Source organism: Scyliorhinus canicula, chromosome 15, assembly GCF_902713615.1.
Source record: "Scyliorhinus canicula chromosome 15, sScyCan1.1, whole genome shotgun sequence".
Lineage (NCBI taxonomy): Eukaryota > Metazoa > Chordata > Chondrichthyes > Carcharhiniformes > Scyliorhinidae > Scyliorhinus > Scyliorhinus canicula.
Window position 1 is genome coordinate 71,826,410 of NC_052160.1, and position 19,896 is coordinate 71,846,305.

Genomic DNA, 19,896 nt, shown 5'->3' on the forward strand with positions numbered 1-19,896 from the left:
GGGCGGGACGAGGACGGTGGGTGGGGCCTAGATTAGGGGGCGGGGCCGAAGCTGGTTATTTTGATGAAAGCTGTGGCCACATGAACCGACTGTTACTGCACGGGTTGGATGTTGATTTGCAACCAGGGACGGTGTGGTAACATTAACTGAAACGCACTGTTGCAATAGTATTGCTGTTTGCTATGACAACTCAATCTGGTCTAACCTTCATCAGATTCCTAAAATACCTACATCATTGCACTCATCCCCCCACACTAATGTTGTAAACATTGCTGCATACACTTTCACAACCTCTGTATAAGGAACGGCTGCTGCTTGTGATCACACGGCAGGTGCTGATCCAGCTCAGTTTCCAACTTACTCTGAATATAATTCCTTTGACCTTGTACTGTGTATCCTGCACAGCTTGGCTTAGCTTTTGACGTGCTGACATTGCCTTTGGAATTGCATTGCCACTTTCATATAGTCTTTGTTCAACTTCTGTAGGACACTTAGATTTTGGAACTATAGAAATTTGACAAGACCTTATAGCATCCTGGCAATCTACATTGCTGTTATCCATTTATAAAACTATAAGAATTGCAAATCCAAATTGACAGTGCAACAGGCCAGAATCACTCGAGGGAGGGGATGGAAAGAGCCAAATATTTGGAAATCACCTGGGAAACCAACTAAAGCAATCTCGAAATGCACGGTAGCACAGTGGTTAGTACTGTTGCTTCACAGCGCCAGGGTCCCAGGTTCGATATCCGACTTGGGTCACTGTCTGTGCGGAGTCTGGCTGTGTGTGTTTCCTCCGGGTGCTCTGGTTTACTCACACAGTCCAAAGATATGCAAGTTAGGTGGATTGGGCATGCTAAATTGCCCCTTAGTGTCCAAAGGTCATGTGGGGATGCGGGGAGCAGGCCTAGGTAGGGTGCTCTTTCAGAGGGTTGGTGCAGACCGGATGGGCGAAATGCACTAGAAATTCTATGGTTCTATATAATCGGTTCTTTTTTAACTAGCAGATGCCTATGGCAGAGAGACCTGTAAAATCTCATAAACGTTGCAATGAGCATTTGAATGTAAATTATGCCTTGACTAAACTAGAGTGAGTACAAGGAAATTTAACCCAAATCCAAATTGGTTTTCCAATTTTGCCATCATTCGTATCATATAATTGAAAGCCAGACATTTGAGACTTTTGGATTTTGATGGTCTCACAAACTTGGAAGAAAATTCCCGATGTGTTTTGTGTGCTATAAATATTAATTACAGCCATGTTATTGCCATGTTGTTTTTGAAATCATAATATAATATTAATATGGCTGTAGTTCATGGTGCTCCTTTTCGGTGAAAACTGGACCTGGTCATTCGGAGAGCCGTTTGAATAGCCCTTGAGGATCTGAGTCACATCTGTTGAGAAATGTATTAATCGAAAGGTTTTGAAATATACATTTTCCTTGGCTCACCCTGGCAACTGTCTGAAACAGTATCAGACTGTTTTCAACCTCAGTGTTATATTTGACCCCAAAATGAACATCGGACCATATTTCCTTTCAGCGTATCTTCACATACACTTGTTTCCTTTTTGGGAATAGTGGGGGAAGTGGTGGAAGGATTCCCGAGCTGATCATCAGCCCATTGAACCGCGTTATGAACGCTCCTTCCATGGCCAACAAGTCCTGGTGTTAAACTTGAACCTGGAACTTCTGGTCCAGACATAGGGGGCCTACCCACTGTACCATAAGACCTCTATCTGACCAAATATCCATGCTATCACTAAGACCTCCGATTACCATTTAAGAAAAATTGCCCAATGCCGCTCTGCTTCAACTTATCTGCTGAGAAAAATCATTCATGCCGTTGATACATCTAGACTTGACGATTATCATGTACACTTGATTGGACTCCAACATTGTATCTTCCATAAATTAGAGGTCAATCAAAACATTGCTGCAGAGGTCCTTACTTGCACAAAATCTCATTAGCCCATTATCCTTGAAATCGCTGACCTATGCTATTCCCAGTCAAACATGATCTTGATTTTACGATTCATAGAATCCCTATAGTGCAGAAGGAGGCCATTTGGTCCATCGAGTCTGCACTGATCCTCTGAACGAGCACCGTACCTAGGCCCACTTCCCTGTCCTATCCCCATAACCCCAGTGAACCAGCACATCTTTGGACACTAAGAGGAAATTTATCATGGCCAATCCTCCTAACCTGCACATCTTTGTGACTGTGGGAGGAAACCGGAGCACTCGGAGGAAACCCACCCAGACACAGGGAAGAAAGTGTAAACTCCACACAGTCACTCAAGGCTGGAATTTAACCCGTGTTCTTGGTGCTGTGAGGCTGCAATGCTAGCCACTGTGCTGTCGTGCCGCTAAATAAAAGTAAAAACAATGGCATCCAACATGCCACCCAAAATTCTCATTCTTGTTTTCAAATTCGCCTTGACCTCACCCGTCCCTACCTCACAACCCTCCAAAATATTTACCCGGATCTAATTCTAACCTCTTGAGCATCCGGTTTGAATCTCTCCACCATTGATGGCTGTGCCTTCAGCTGCCTAGGCCTTCAGCTCTGGAATTCCCTACCTATTTATCTACCTACCTACCTGCCTTTCTTTCCTTTTTGAGAGGTTCCTTAAAACCTACTGATATGACCTTATGTGGCTCAGTGTCAAATTTTGTTTTATCTTGCTGCTATGAAGTGCTTTGGGATGTTTATTTATATTAAAGATGTGTTTTAAATATACATTGTTGTTATTATTGCTGAATCAATTGTGCATACATAATGACGAGTGCCAGTAGCTTCACTGTTATTTTGATGACAAATTGGGATCCTTGATTATTTTCCTAAAACATTCAATAAAATACAAATTCGTCCTACTTAATGGGCAGCACGGTAGCACAAGTGGATAGCACTGTGGCTTCACAACGCCAGGGTCCCAGGTTTGATTCCCTGCTGGGTCACTGTCTGAGCGGAGTCTGCACATTCTTCCCGTGTCTGCGTGGGTTTCCTCTGGTTTCCTCCCACAGTCTAAAGACGTGCAGGTTAGGTGGATTGGCCATGAAGAGAACATATGATTTAAAAAAATAAATTTAGTGTACGCAATTATGTTTTTCCAATTAAGGTGACCAATCCACCTAACCAGCACATTTTTGGGTTGTGAGGCTGAAACCCACGCAGGCATGGGGAGCATGTGCAAACACCACAAAGACAGTGACCCGGGGCTGGGATTGAACCCAGGTCCTGTGCCGTAGGCAGCAGTGCTAACCACTACACCACCGTGCCGCCCAAGGGAACATATGATTTTGAGGACTTCCACAAATGACGTGTACTGCAGGGCATAAACTATTTAACTGTCATTTATAATGTACAATATTATGGGTTTGCATCATGATAAGTTTATCTTAGCTTGCTTGTACCTTGTTCCTGGTATTACTGGTACCTCCTTCTGGATCCATTTCTTGGTTCAGCTTCACTTTTTATTGGCCTAATAAAATTAAGTCTAATCCAGCAGAACAATAATTATCCAAATTGATGAATAGGGAAACGCTTGTAATTTCTTATGAACTTTACTTCGGTAGCTTTTTAAAATAAGGTTTATTTTACTTCCAAATAAGTTTGGCCAAGGTGTGGCAGTGCACACAATGCAGTATGAGCAAAACGGTATCTTAAATGAATCCTTCATTGAGAAAGCCGGTCCTGTGAAAAAAAATGTTTACAGTCACATTTAATGATTCAGCAAATAGTTTCTGTGAGTAGCTGAGGCACGTGGATGAGGGCATTTTGTGTGTTTTCCAGTGACTCCTACTGGATGTGTTGCTACAGCATCCGGTCAGAGGAGTTGTGAGCTCCTGTCAACCCTTAATCAGCTTAATCTGACTAGCAAAATGCGACGGCTCAGATAAAAGGAAGGTTGAGCTGCTGGAGGACACCCAGAGAACTACAATCCGGCAGGGGCTGGGAACATACAGCCTTGTTCGCAGGAACAGGACGTGGAGGGCTGCAGTGCATCCTGGAGGTTGAAGTCTTTTCCGGTGGAGGCCGGGCCCCCGGGGGGGGGGGGGTGGTCACAAATCGCGGGCAGGAACTACAGCTCCCATATGTACTTGCGCTGCAAACTCAATCCCCATAGGAGCCCACGGCGGAACTGCAATTCCCGTAGGACCCCGCGTGCTCACCCTCCGGAGAGGGACTTCCGGCTGAGAAAGTTTGCGACGGTTTTATGACGGAACAGAAAATGTTCTTTTGTTGGGTTTTTTTCACCCTGGGAAGATGAATTAGTCTTTGTTTGACGAGGGCTTGGTGTTTTTGAAGAGGGAGCGGCCTCCTCGGGACAGTTTTATTAGAGTGTGGGTTTGTGAGGATTGAAGCGGCGGCGGGGGCCTGTGTGCGAGAGGGAAAGGCTTCACCCCTGGCCGGCCCGGTTTGGCTCGGCCTTTACTCTTCTTGCCTGCCTGCAGGCCACCACCCTCGCCCAGGGCTTCACTCACAGGGTCATCATGGGCTCGGTGCTCAGCCGGAGAATCGCAGGAGTCGAGGACATCGACATCCAGGCCAACTCGGCCTACAGATACCCACCGAAATCCGGTAAGGGCACCACCCGCCTGGGGACCATCTATCGCCCCATCCCAATCGGAATCACCCCGAATGATCCATTACCATCTGTCTGTGCGTGTGAACCTGTGCGAGCATTTCCAAAGAGGCAGCAGACATGTCTCTCTCCCCAGCATGTCATTTAATATTTTTGCTTGAGAAATTACGTTTGAGTGGTTGGATAGAGGCAGATGGCTACCAAGTGACAGATGGAGTATAGTATGGGGTCAGTATGAGGTTATTCAATTTGATAACAAGAATAGAGAAGCAGAAAGGTGTGGAATGTGCAAGGGATGATATACAGAGGGACTTGGATGTACCTGTATAAGAGGACAAAGTTAGTGTGCAGGCACAGCAAGCAATTCGGAAGGCAAATGGCATGTTAGTCTTTAGGTCAAGGCAGTTGAAGTGCAGGAACAAATATGTCTTGCTGCAATTGTGGAGGGCTTTGGTGAGACAGCACCTCCAAATCTGGCTTCATTCCTGATGTGAACTCTGTTCCCCTCTCAACAGATGCTGCCAGACCTGAGTATTTCTGTTTTAATTTCAGATTTCTGGCATCTGCAATATTTTGCTTTTATTCTGTAATACTGTGTGCTGTTTTATGTCTCCCTATCTAAGGAAGGATCTTCTTGCATTGGAGGCAGTACAGCAATGGTTCACACAAATGGTTCCTGGGGTCAGTGTGCTGTGCTTTGTGATGAGAAGCTGAGCAAATTGGGTCTGTACTCTGGAGTTTAGAAGATTGAGAGGTGATGTTATTGAAGCATACGGGTTTAGTAGGGTTGATACTGAAAGAACACAATGTAGATGCTGGAAATAATGAAATAAGCAGCAGGTTTGCCAGCATCTGTGGGGCGAAAAGTAAAGTTAACATTTCAGTTCTGTGACCTGCCATCAGAAGCCTGGCTGGGGGAATCTGGAACACAATGGGCATAGTTTCAGGAGTAAATCATTTAGCGCTGAGATGAGGAGAAATGTCTTCACTCGGATGGTTGTGAACCTTTGAAATTGTCTACCCCAGAGAGTTGTGTTTATTCCATAGTTGAATATACAAGGCTGTGGGCAGCACAAGTGGATAGCACTGTGCCTCACAGTGCCAGGGTTCCAGGTTCAATTCCTGGCTTGGGTCACTATCTGTGCGGCGTCTGCAAGTTCTCCCCGTGTCTGCGTGGGTTTCCCCCAGGTGCTCCGGTTTCCTGCCACAGTCCAAAGATGTGCAGGTTAGATGGATTGGCCATGATAAATTGCCCTTAGTGACCAAAAAGGTTAGGAGGGGTTATTTGGTTACGGGGATAGGGGGGAAGTGAGGGTTTAAGTGGGTCGGTGCAGACTCGATGGGCCGAATGGCCTCCTTCTGCACTGTATTTTCTATGTTCTATATTCTCTGTTCTAGATGCAGTTTCAGATATAGGGATGGAGTGTTTTGGGGACTAGGTATCAAAGTGGAGTTGAGTTAGGAGATCAGTTATGTTTGTATTGACTAGTGGAGCAGGCTGGACAGGCCATATGGCCTACCTCTCATATTTCTTACTTCTTATTCACTGTTTATTTTGTATTGGCTCAGTTGGGATTGATATCGAATTTGGTTATTTCAGCAATTGCATTGCTCCAGTATCCACAAAATTTTCTTCTTAATGTTCCTGTGTTAGTGACCAAATCATATTTTTCATTTTTGATCCTTCTGGATAGAGATTTTAAATATGATCACTCTGAATAAGACTGTGCAGTCTTAACCCCAATTCTGTGTGGGGATTTTGCTGATCATTCTGGTGACTTAGTATCCTGTTCAGGTTATTGAAATAATTGCCTTTAAACCAGCATAACAGGGTGCAGAATCCTGACTGGATTTAATGACAATACTGGCAGCAATTTTTGAAGGTGCTGTTGAAAATACCACTTCTCAGATATACCCTTAATAAAGTGATGGTCAGTTAACTGAATGGAACCTTGAATAGTGCTTTTGGCAGTTGTGTAAATGCAGAAAGTAGAGTTAACTTTAAAGTTAGTGTCTATACATGACACGTCATTTATCTACATTAATTTTATACCTGGTATCTGGAAAATAATATTCATTCGTATCTCGCATCTGTAAACATGTTTTAGATATTGCTGCAAGGGTTGATACAATTTTGGTTAAGCACAACAAAATCTCAAATAAGAACTGGTAACTTATGACCTATTTTCTCTGATCTTCTGATCCCAAGTGCTCTCCATCATGATAATTACTTCCTTCCATCTCCAAAACATTTCTTGCATCAGCCCACTTACTTTGAAATGCTTGTACATGCTTTTTAGCATCTCATAGACTTGAGTACTCTCACTCTCTGGATTGACCATACATCCTCCACAAACTTGAGCTGATATTGGTATACAAACCCGTACTAATTCTGGCATGTCTTGATGCTGTGTATATTCATCATATACATTTATGATCTGGAAGACAAAACTGAGGGCACTGCTGCTAAGTTTGCAGATGATACAAAGTTATGTAGAGGTACAGGTTGTGTTGAGGAAGCAGAGAGGCTGCAGAAGGACCCGGACAGGCTAGGAGAGTGAGCAAAGAAGTGGCAGATGGAATACAATGTAGAAAAGCGTGAGGTTATGCACTTTGGTCGAAAACAAAAGGCATAGTTTTTTTCTAAAAGGGAAAGGGCTTTGGAAATCAGAAGCACATGGAGACTTGGGATTCTCTAGTTCAGGATTCTCTTAAGGTTAATATGCAGGCTCAGTTGGCAGTTAGGAAGGCAAATGCAATGTTAGCATACTGTTGAAGACTCTGGTCAGACCCCCATTTGGAATATTGTGAACAGTTTTGGGCCCCGTATCTTAGTAAGGATCTGTTGGCCTTGGAGAGGGTCCAGAGGAGGTTCACAAGAATGATTCCCAGAATGAAGGACTTGTCATATGAGGAGTAGTTGAGGACTCTGGGTCTGTACCCAATGGAGTTTAGAAGGATGAGGAGGGGATCTTATTGAAACTTACAGTATGCTGAGAGGCCTAGATAGAGTGGACGTGGAGAATTTGTTTCCACTAGTAGGAGAAACTAGAACCGAGAGCACAGCCTCAGACTGAAGGGATGATCCTTGAAAACAGAGATGAGGAATTTCTTCAGCAAGAGGGTGGTGAATCTGTGGAATTTATTGCTGCAGAAGGCTGTGGAGGGCAAGTCACTGAGTGTCTTTCAGACAGAGATAGATAGGTTCTTGATTAAAAAGGGGTTTTGGGGAGAATGGAGATGACAAACATAACAGCCATGATTGAATGGTGGAGCAGACTCGATGGGCCGAATGACCAAATTCTGCTCTTGTGTCGTATGGTCTTATGATGCATCGGACATAAATATTTTCTTCTCATGTTTGTCTCCTTTTGTCTCTCTCCTTCCTTTCTCTGATAAGTTTCTCCACCCTGCAACCCTTGCTGCCAACCAATAATCCATTCATCTGACTCCAACCTCTTGGGTATCTCTTACTCTCTCCCACCATCTCCCCCAACATTTGCAGCTATGCCTTCAGCCACCCAAGTCATCATTATTGGTTGTCTCCCTAATCTCCTCTGCCACGTCCTTCTTCCTAAAATGCACCTCTTCAACCAAATGTTTAGTCCTCTCTTTTAATTTTTCTCTGGGTCAGTGTCCATTTTTCTCCTGCTTCCTCTGTTACGGAACTTGAGACATTTTCCCGTCTTAAAAGATTGTGTATACCTGCAAGTTGTAGTACTGAGTAGATGGGGGAATATTTTGTATTCATTGCATATAAATGTAATTGAGTACGCAAGCAAGTTTTGATTGATAAAGTGAAGTGTGGGGCGTGCAGTGGTTAGCACTGCTGCCTCACGGCGCTGAGGACCTGGGTTCGATCCTGGCCCTGGGTCACTGTCCGTGTGGAGTTTGCACATACTCCCTGTGTTTGTGTGGGTCTCAACCCCACAACCCAAAGATGTGCAGGCTTGGTGAATTGGCCACGGTAAACTGCCCCTTAATTGGAAAAAGAAAGAATTGGGTACTCTAAATTTATAAGAGAAAGTGAAGTGTGTGTGTGTGTACTCCTAAACACTGGTACCTCAGACTCAACATGATCAACTAGTCATTAAGGTATGCCCTTGTTATGGAAGAAAGGTTTGATGATTTTGAACTTGTAATGAATTTTGAAGTGCTAAAATGCATTTATGATGTACCCCTGAGTTCCACAGACCAGATAAATCCTAGGTTTCACCCTCGGCTCTGCTTAATTAGCTGGTTTCAATGGATGGTGATTGAGACTTTGCTATGTTGGAGGCAGTGGTGATGTTTGAGTTTCTGTTGCTTTCAGGGATGAGAAAATCATTCAGGTCTTCGCCTCTTCATCGCTCTCCAGTGCCTCCGACTGAAATGCATGTATGTGAGGATAGTTTGGCACCCTTGGAACCAGACCTGACTAGGAATCAATATCGTCAGAAGATAAAGCAGATAAATGAAAAATAATCATAAATGCTAGGAAGGATACCATAGTCATTGAAAGCATGTATAACGTGTCAGAACTGTACATTTTAAATGGAATTATTAGTACAAAGTTGCAGTCAGCATTTCTAGCTGTGCTTGATATTTAAATGGGATATTTTGTTAACTAATTTCCTCAGCTTTTGGTGAGTCACAGCAAGTGAAGGTCTCTGAATACTGGGTTGGTATCCAGCATCATATTTGGAAATGCAGGGGGCGGGGGGGGGGGGGGGGGGGGGGGGGGGGGTGCGGGGAGCTCCCATTGCATCTGGATGGGCTTCCTGGTAGGAAGTTTGAGTCCAGTAATTCACGTAAGACTCTTTGCAATGGAAATAACCCACACCATGATCTGCTGGTTTGAAAAAAGCTGTGGAGGAAATGTGTCTCTTCATGTACTGCTTCCGCTCTGACGAGTAAGAATAATTCTGGATAAGATGTCAAACATTAAAGTATTTCCAGTATTTTCTATTTTTCTTACATAACCGCGCATGCACTTGAACCTGATTGGCTTACAAGCTGGACAATTGGGGAATCTACCAATGCCCATGCAGTAAGCACATTTAAAAACTACAGCCAATAAATACCTACCGCTTAATGAGGGCAGGAACCAGTGAAACTACCAGCAGTTTTTATCAGTAACTCGTGGGCATAATACTAAAAATAACATTCCTCACATAATCATATCAGAATTGATAAACATAGCCGTGGTGCTGTCACCTTTATGCTTGCAATCTAGCCAGTAGTTTTTGTGTCAGGTCATGTTGTAGCCATCTAAGATGGCCACCTGCAAAGGACCATGGGATTATGGCCAACCCAGGATTCAGACAGATACAGAGCTTCTGTGTATTTGAAATGCAGGTAGCTAGACCTGATCGAAACCCCGGCTTGTTTGCATTTTAGTGGCCTGTTCCCCAGAACAATAGGACTCCAATCAAGAAACCGGTACAGCCACAGACTGATCGGCACCACTCCCTTTACTCAGAGAGTCCAACTGACAAGGTCAATGACCGCTAAGGACCCGCCCAGCCACCAAGGCACCCGCCTCTTTATTGGCAAAAATCAAAGGCAGTGATCGAAGCCTGTCAAATTATTGGGTTCAAGATTAAGGACCGCCCCAAAGAGCGTGAAACTCGGAAGGATAAAAAGGGACACAGCCATGTGTTCAGTCTCTTTTGGACCCGGCCTGTGCCAGCCTGTTTAATCCGGCCTTCCAGTCCAATTGCAGCATAGTGACAAGAAAGCCAAGATCAAGACCAAAGATCACTACCTGACGGATGAGCCCAGCAGGGGCAGAGCCACTTCTTCAAACCAGCCACGTGATCAAGATAAAGGCCATATCCACTTGCACAGTGCCGGTTGCCTGAAGTTAAATAAAGGTTAATGTAGTTGATAGGTGTAGTTTAACTTGTAGTATATTGTGCTTGCATGTCGAAGTAACCCTGTGTTTAAATAAACTATCTTTGAACTTGAACTGACTAACTGGTTGTGTGGTCACTTGACTGATATACGGGGAAAGCCTTGTGGTTCAGGAAGAGAAATAGAAACACCCACAGTATTGGCGAAGCTGTTGGGACATAACATCATATCATAAAAAGAGCCTCAGTATCATATTGGCGACTCTAAAGAGTAACATTATTATATTCCACTAAATTGGCAACAGTGTGGCCCTATCCCCAAAGCCAGGAGCAACATTATAGTGTTACAAATACAGCAGTTTTAATTCCTTTTTTTAAAGCCTTTTACAAAAGAAACCTCTGCCCTATTGCGCAAAGGTTTCTAATCCTACAATATGCATATACAACCAAGTGGCATTATCAGTGGGATCTTAATTAATTTACATTTTTATAATTTTGCTGTAGGGGCTGGTTTAGCTCACTCGGCTAAATCGCTGGCTTTTAAAGCAGACCAGCAGCACGGTTCAATTCCCGTACCAGCCTCCCCGGACAGGCGCCGGAATGTGGCGACTAGGGGCTTTTCACAGTAACTTCATTGAAGCCTACTCGTGACAATAAGCAATTTTCATTTCATTTCATTAGTGTTTTGTATTTTAAATTTTCCTCCCTCCGCTGTAGAAGTGGATTGCTTTTATTCGTCTTTCAACCACCGAGTTTGTCCATGCATAATTGGTCCTTGCTATCCATAGCATTTTGGCTTTCTGTTTATTAGACCTTTTTTTTGCATTTTTTTTGGGTGTTTCACATTTATTCTTTCATTGTGGATTCTATTTCAAAAAGAAAAGTGCTTGACTGGGGTTTTACTTGCTTGCCCAAGCCCATCTTCTGTGCTGTATGATACACGTGATGTACGCTTAGCAGACTTGGCATGCTCCCCCACTTCGAGCCCACTCCCAAGGAGCAGGTGGATGTGCTGCATCCATGTTTTTTTAAAATGTGGTTTGGGGCCATAAACGCAGCCTGTTTTCCAGCTCAATGTAAGCAGAACCACATGACAGCTGCTGAGATACTGTAAAATTGATGAAATGTGTTATATGTATTTTAAAAGTCGGCTATCTTAGAAGTAAACAATAAAATATTTATTTTTTAATCTGCCTTCTCTTCAGGCTCTAGTTTCCATCACTAAGAACAGAATAGAATCCCTACAGCGCAGAAGGAGGCCATTTGGCCCATGAGTCTGCACTAACTCTCTGAAAGAGCACCCTACCTAGGGTCAGGCCCCTACCCTATCCCTGTAACCCAGTAACTCCACCAAACCTTTTGGACACTAAGGGGCACTTTAGCATGGCCAATCCACCTAATCTGCACAATTTTGGACTGTGGAAGGAAACTGGAGCACCCGGAGGAAACCCACGCGGACAAGGGGAGAAAGTGCAAACTGCACACAGTCACCCGAGGCCAGAATTGAACTACTCTTCAATTTGCATTTTCTAGTTAGCTTTTTAATTCTTTAGTTTTGCTCAGTGTAACTTTAGAGTTGCACAGCCCCATATCATTTATCAGAAACGTCCCAAACAGTGCACTTTAAAATTTATCTTGCAGTTCAAATTGAGGCACGATCAATTGGACAAAGACGATAGTTGAATCCAACAGAGGCTTTATTGCTATAAGATGTGTGGCCTCCCACAGTAGCTGGTTAAATGGCTGCTAGCTGGAGTACACGCATATTTATACAGCAGGCAGGCACGACCATGTAGTACAGGTACTACCGTACATCACCTAATACAGGTGCAACAGTGGTTTACCACATTCACCCCCTATTAAAATTGAGTCCGGCGGGGTTGGTGGAGAACTATATACAACAATGAGTTAATATTTACAGTGTTTGATCAAAAAAAATGTCTTTTAAAGTCTGGTGCCAGTTAGAGATTTAACCGGTTCGGTGCCTTAATGTTCCGCTGAGAGCGACGTAGTGGTGTCGGCGATATCGGTGCTGCCCTGATGTTCGGTGACTCTGGGAGCGTGCCAAAATCCTCTTCATCCTCGGGCGTGGGCAGGGGAAGGACGGATGGTTCTGGTGGGGTTAATGCTCGGAGCGCCGGGGGAGGGGAGGGGGGCGCCGGCCCAGAGAGGTGGGTGTGTGTGGAACCTGCTGGTGCCAGGTCCCTGAGGGAGACAGTATCTTGGCGGCCGTCGGGGTACGCCACGTAGGCACACTGGGGGTTGGCATGGAGCAATTGCACCCTTTCCACCAACGGGTTCGCCTTGTGGAGTCGGACGTGCCTACGGAGCAGGACTGGTCCTGGAGCTGCGAGCCAAGTCGGGAGCGACACCCCAGATGTGGATTTCCTGGGGAAGGCTAAAAGATGTTCATGGGGTGTGTTGTTAGTACCGGTGCACAGCAGTGACTGAACGGAGTGGAGTGCATCAGGGAGGACCTCCTGCCAGCGAGAGGCTGGGAGATTCCTGAACCGTAGGGCCAGTTGGACGGCCCTCCATACTGTCCCGTTCTCCCTCTCTACTTGCCCGTTTCTCCGAGGGTTATAGCTGGTCGTCCTGCTGGAGGCGATACCCCTGCTGAGCAGGAACTGACGCAGCTCATCGCTCATGAATGAGGATCCCCTGTCACTGTGGATATAGGCGGGGAAACCGAACAGAGCGATTACAGTGTTTAGGGCTTTGATGACGGTGGCAGACGTCATATCGGGGCATGGGATGGCGAAGCGGAACCTGGCGTACTCACCGACCACACTGAGAATATACGTGTTTCAGTCGGTGGAGGGGAGGGGCCTATTGAAATCCACGCTGAGGCGTTCAAAGGGGCGGGAGGCCTTCACCAGGCGCGCACGGTCCGGCTGGTAGAAGTGCGGCTTGCACTCCGCACAGACCTGGCAGTCCCTTGTGATTGTCCGTACTTCCTCGACGGAGTAGGGCAGATTTTGTGCCTCAATGAAGTGGTACAACCGTGTGACTCCCTGGTGACAAAGGTTGTCGTGCAGAACCCGGAGTCGATCTACTTGTGCGCTGGCACATGTACCTCGGGATAGGGCATCTGGGGGCTTGTTGAGTTTGCTGGGGCGATACAAAATCTCATAATTGTAGGTGGAGAGCGCGGTCCTCCACCGCAAGATATTAGCGTTTTTGATCTTGCCCCGCTGTGTGTTATTGAACATGAAGGCTACCGACCGTTGGTCAGTGAGGAGAGTGAATCTCCTGCCGGCCAGGTAATTACTCCAAAGCCGCACAGCTTCAACGATAGGTTGGGCCTCTTTTTCGACGGATGAGTGCCGAATTTCTGATGCTTGAAGGCTGCGGGAAAAGAATGCCACGGGTCTGCCTGCCTGATTGAGGGTGGTAGCTAGGGCGACGTCCGATTCGTCGCTCTCTACTTGAAAGGGCAGTGTCTCGTCTACTGCATGCATCCCAGCCTTGGCTATATTGGCTCTGATACGGGCGAAGACCTGTTGCGCCTCGGCCGTCAGGGGAAAGTGGGTGGACTGAATGAGTGGGCGGTCCTTGTCCACATAATTCGGGAACCACTGGGCGTAGTACGAGAAGAACCCCAGGCAGCGTTTGAGGGCCTTGGGGCAGTGAGGGAGGGGAAGCTCCATGATGGGGTGCATGCGGTCGGAACCGCGCCCCAGAACTCCGTTCTGGACCAGATAGCCGAGTAGACCCCCAGAACCGGTCCCAATGTCCCAAAAATCTGAACCCTTCCCTCCTGCACCATCTCTCAAGCCACACATTCATCCTGAGAGAAGTAGTTCCTCCTCACAGTTTTAAATCTGAGGCAGCACGGTAGCATTGTGGATAGCCCAATTGCTTCACAGCTCCAGGGTCCCAGGTTCGATTCCGGCTTGGGTCACTGTCTGTGCGGAGTCTGCACATCCTCCCCGTGTGTGCATGGGGTTCCTCCGGGTGCTCCGGTTTCCTCCCACAGTCCAAAGATGTGCAGGTTAGGTGGATTGGCCATGCTAAATTGCCCTTAGTGTCCAAAATTGCCCTTGGTGTTGGGTGGGGTTACTGGGCTATGGGGATAGGGTGGAGGTGTTGACCTTGGGTAGGGTGCTCTTTCCAAGAGCCGGTTCAGACTCGATGGGCTGAATGGCCTCCTTCTGCACTGTAAATTCTATGAAATCTACTGCCTCTCAATCTATATCTGTGACAACTCATTCAAGACTGCCCACATGGAGGCACATTTGGTTTATGTTTACTATATCAGTCCCTCTTAGAATTTTATATACCTTGATCAGATCCCCTCTCATTCTTCTAAACTCTGGCGAATATGAGCCCAAACTGTTCCAGCTCTCCTCTTGCGTCAACCATTTCATCCCCGGAATCAATCACCTCTGAACTGCCTCCAACACCACCACATCCTTCCTCAAAGAAGGAGACCAACACTGGACACAATACTGCAGATGTGGTCTCAGCAACACCCTATACAATTGCAACAACGCTTCTCTACATTTGTACTCCAGTCCCTTTGCAATGAACGCTAAAATTCAATTTGTCTTTATTGCATGCTGAACCTGAATACAGACTTTCTGCGAGTCAGGAACAAAGACATCCAGTTCCCTCTGCCCAGGCGCATTTTGAATCTGCTTTCCATTTAGTTAATTTGCCTTTCTATTTTTTCGCCCAAAATGGATAACCTCACACTTATCCACATTAAACTCCATCTGCCAAATTTTGGCCGATTCTCCTACTCTATATCTGTCTTTAAACTCTATAACTCCTCTTCACGGCCTGCTTTCACACCCTTTTCAACATCAGCTGCCAATTTTGCTGTTACATTCTGTCCCTGCTTCTGGATCATTTATATAGATTGCAAACAGTTGAGGCCTGAGGACCGACCCTCTGCTTTCTGTCAGTTAACCAATCCTCAATTCAATCCCCTGCAACCATACCTTCTAGATCAGATTTTTATGCGGCACCTTGTCAAACGCCTTCTGAAAGTCTAGATATAACACATCCTCAGGTTCCCCATTATCTGCCTTGCTGGTTACATCCTCAGAGCTCTTGCAAATTTGTCAAGCATGACTTGCCCTCCATAGAATCATGCTTTCCAAATCTTCAGTCATCACCTTCTGTAGGAATCTACTGTGCGGTTTAAGTGTAGTCTCGTATACACTTCAAAACTCAGTAGAATTTAAGTTACACTTCTCGGATGCAAAATAAAAATCTTTTATTGTGTCTTTTGATTATCATTGAGAGACTAAGATCTTCTTGTGGTTCCAAATCAGATGTTCTCAAAGAGCCCTTGCCAGCAAAAGACTTTAGGAGAAATAATTGGCTTTGTGGTTTACAATAGATTTAACTTTCAAAAATACAGCAACGGTTCTTTGCTTAAAGCAAATCAGCTTGCGCGAACTTCAAGAGTTAGAGTGGAAAAATGAAAATACGAAATAAGGATAACGAGCAGTTAAGTGAAAAGTATAGAGTGATCCTGGATAGAAAATGACTTCCCGAACCTCTATGTTTAAGGAGAATGTTATCAGTCTGACTCCATCTGTTCCTACCTCTGCAATGTGCTGGTTGACTTGGATGGGTCTCAAATGATTTGATTGGATGGTTGGTTGTTAATCGTCAATGTGCAACATATATTCGGATGTGTTACATTTGTAGATGTTTGTGTGTATTGGAATGTGATATATCCTTTTAATCAATTCTGGTTTTCACTGGTTTATTGCTGACTGCTTTTATCTGAATTCTGAACAATGGTGTGTTCATGTAGTCATGGCGACCTTCGGTATGGCTGCATAGCTTTTGCTATTAGAACAATGGTCAGTTTCTGATATCAGTAAAATGTTGTATAAGCTTTAGCTAGCTTTATTGAATGTTTCAGATTCTGTGTTTTGCCTCTGCAAATTCTGCAAGCGGTGTGTATTTGTAATCTAAGTAATGCTTGAAGTTATATGATGAAATCTATTTTAAAATGGATTTTAAACTGGGCTTTAGTATTTGCATTAAAATAGCTAAATCGATTACCCTGTTTCCTATCAGATATAGCCAGTTTCCTTCACCTTCTTAATAATTGATTCCAGCAACTTCCCCGTAAAGTGACCAAACTAACCGGTCTATAGAACATAGAACATAGAACGATACAGCGCAGTACAGGCCCTTCGGCCCACGATGTTGCACCGACATGGGAAGTCAAAAACTAAAGGCCATCTAACCTACACTATGCCATTATCATCCATATGCTTATCCAATAAACTTTTAAATGCCCTCCATGTTGGCGAGTTCACATTGTATCCCACTATAGTATCCCACTTTTTGCCCCCTCCCTTTTTGAATAGGGGAGTCACGTTAATGTGTATCCAATCCACCAGGACCATTCCAGAATCCAGATAGTTTTGAAATATCATAATCAATGCATCCATTATCTCTGCTGCCACCTCTATTAATACCCTAGGGTACAGGCCATCAGGTCCCGGAGGTTTATCTGCCTTTAATCCAATTAGTTTATTTAATACCTTCTCCCTAACGATATGCCGTTGATATCCTCCTGCAGTGTACGACTATCCTCCTCACTATTTACCAGCCTACCAATTTTTGTTTCATCTGCAATTGTCTTGATTGTAACCCCTACATACAAGTCCAAACTATTACTGTTATGAAATAATAGACCTAGTATATTGTTTCTTGTGGTGAGATGAAGATTTATATTGTTGAAAAAAGGGGTTGGCATTGAAGAATAGCGAAAGAGATTCTAAGATCTGCTCCGTGATGTTTTAAGTATTTCTTGATACATTTTTGGAAAATGTGACAAGTAATGTTTTATTGGATCTGTGCCCCCTTCATCCCTCCTTCCATAAACCAAATCTGTAAATCTCAATACAGCAGCTCCAGCTGGGACATTAATTGCAGATTCTGTCCCATCTACTAATGATGTGGGATTTTACCATGTGGACCAAGAAATACCAAACCTCAGATTCCAGTGGCATTCAGCTTTACCACAAATCAGTGTAATGTGTAGTTACAATGATGTAACTAGTTCACATTCTGAATTTCCCTGTAAATTTAAAGCATAATGCATTCCTACTAGACTTTACAGCATCTATTTTTTGTTGAAGGTTTGGCATAAATTCAAGGCTCAATCAGACAAAAATAGATGTTGAGCCAAAAGAGAAATTGGGAAGCTTGGCCAAAGCCTGAGTCAAAAAGGTGCATTTTATAGTGAATGTTAAAGGAGGTGAGGGAGTGAAGAGAAGATGGGGTTCAGTGGCAGGTTAACATACATAGAATTACACAGCACAGAAACAGGCCAGTTGGCGTAACACAGTCGAAGGCGTAGCCACCAATGAAGGGATTAAGAGATAAGATTTGGACAAGAGGAAGAGGAGCAGAATGTTGTGGGATAGGAGTCAAAGTAAGGTTACAGGAAGTTGCAAAGATATGGAGAGTGAGGCCACGAAGAAACTTAAACATGGGGACGAGAACTTTAAATTGAGGTACTTGGAGCCTAGGTCAATGAGGGCAGGAGAGAAGATTGAGTATGTCACTGTGCAGGATAGGATTCCAATGGCAGAGTTGTAGGTAAGCTGAAGTTTAAAATGCGGAAGATGGGGGGGTCAGTCAGTCAGGAGACTTATGGAATACTTGTCTGAAGGTAACGAGCATCAAAATGTGTTGCCGATGGACTGTTGTAGAGGCATAGGTGTAGTGGGAAGTTTTGTGATGATGAAGATACAGGGCTAGTTCACCTCTGGATTGAATTGGGTGACCAGGTTGCCAACTGTATGATTTAACTTGAGTCATGGTTGAAGAATGGGATGAAATCCATGTTGAATGTATTGAGTTTGTGATGGCTTTGGTCTTGCCAATATTGAGTTGGAGGAATTTGTAGTTCATGCAAGACTGGATGTTGGACGAGCAGTTAGACCGTACCGGTGCAGTGTGCAGGTTGAACGGAGTGATGGGAAAGGTACAGTTGGGTGTTGCCTGTCTCTGTGTGGAAGCTGACCCCATGCCTTCAAAGGATGACATCAAGGCGCAACATAGAAATATAGAAAGCAGGAGTAGGCCATTTGGCACTTCAATCCTGCTCCGCCATTCATTACGACCATGGCTGATCATCCAACTCAGTAACCTGTTCCCACTTTCCCCCTGTGTCCTTTGATCCCTTGAGCCCCAAGTGATATATCTAACTTCTTCTTGAAAACATACAATGCTTTGGTCTCAACTGCGTTCTGTGGTAGAGAATTCTACCACTGTGGTAGAGAATAAAGGCTCGCCACTCCCTGGGTGAAGAGATTTCTCAGCTCAGTCCTAATGGTCCACCCATATCCCTAGACTGTGACCCCGAGTTCTGGACTCCCTCACCATTGGGAACATCCTCCTTGCATCTACCCTGTCTAATCCTGTTAGAATTTGATAGGTTTTTGTGAGATCCCTCACTCATTCTTCTAAACTCCAGTGAATATAATCCTAACCGATTTAGCCTCTCCTCATAAATCAGTCCCGCAATCCCAGGAATCAGTCTGGTAAACTTTATTTGCACTCCATCCACAGCAAGAGCATCCTTGCTCTGATAAGGAGACAAAAAATGCACAAAATATTCCAGTTGTGGTCTTACCAAGGCACTGTATAATTGCAGCAAGACATCCTCTCGTGTGAAGGCCATCATATAATTTGCCGTCTTCACTATCTGCATGCCTACTTCAGCGATTGGTGTACCAAGACACCCAGGTCTTGTTGCACATTCCCCTCTCTCAGTCTATAGTCATTCAGATAATATCCTGCCTTTCTGTTTTTTTACCATCAAAATGGATAACCTCACAATGTCCACAATGCACTGCATCTGCCAAGCATTTGCCCACTCGCTCAACTTGTCCAAATCATGTTGGAGCATCTCTCCTCACAGGTCACTCTCCCACCCAGCTTTGTGTCATCTGTAAATTTAGAGATATCACATTTAGTTCCCTCATCTAAATCATTAACATACATTGTGAATAGTTGAGATCCTAGCACTGATTGTGGTGCTACCCCACTAGTCATTGTCTGCCATTTGGAAGAAGGTCAGTTTATTCCTACTTCTTTTTCCTCGTCTACCAACCAGTTTTCTATCCATCTCAATCCTATATGCTTTAATTTTACACCCTAATCTCTCATGTGAGACCTTCTCAAAAGCATTCTGAAAGTCCAGATAAACCACATCCACTGCATCCTCCTAATCAACTCTACTCCTTACATCCTCGAAGAATTCCAATACATTTGTTGAGCCTGATTTCTCTTTCTTAAATGCTGACTGTCCGATCCTGCCACTGTTTTCAAATGCTCTACTATTAAATATTTTATAAAGGACTCTTGCATTTTCCGACTACCCACATCAGGCTGACTGGTCTATAGTTCCCTGTTTTCTCTCTACCTTCCTTTTTAAATAGTGCGGTTACATTAACTGCCCTCCAATCTGTAGGAACTGTTCCAGAGTCT

The 19,896-nt window shown here is 44.6% G+C and overlaps 1 protein-coding gene across 2 annotated transcripts in view; it reads left to right on the plus strand.

Moving 5' to 3' along the window:
- Nucleotides 1–4,166: 4,166 nt before the first annotated feature.
- The window catches only part of LOC119977973 (E3 ubiquitin-protein ligase MGRN1-like), a 240,884-nt gene continuing 225,154 nt past the window's right edge, over nt 4,167–19,896 (plus strand). For both annotated transcript variants that reach the window (XM_038819223.1, XM_038819221.1), the window contains exon 1: nt 4,167–4,584. In XM_038819223.1, the coding sequence (XP_038675151.1) occupies nt 4,497–4,584 (88 nt within the window). In that variant the 5' untranslated portion in view covers nt 4,167–4,496. The remainder of the gene's footprint in view (nt 4,585–19,896) is intronic.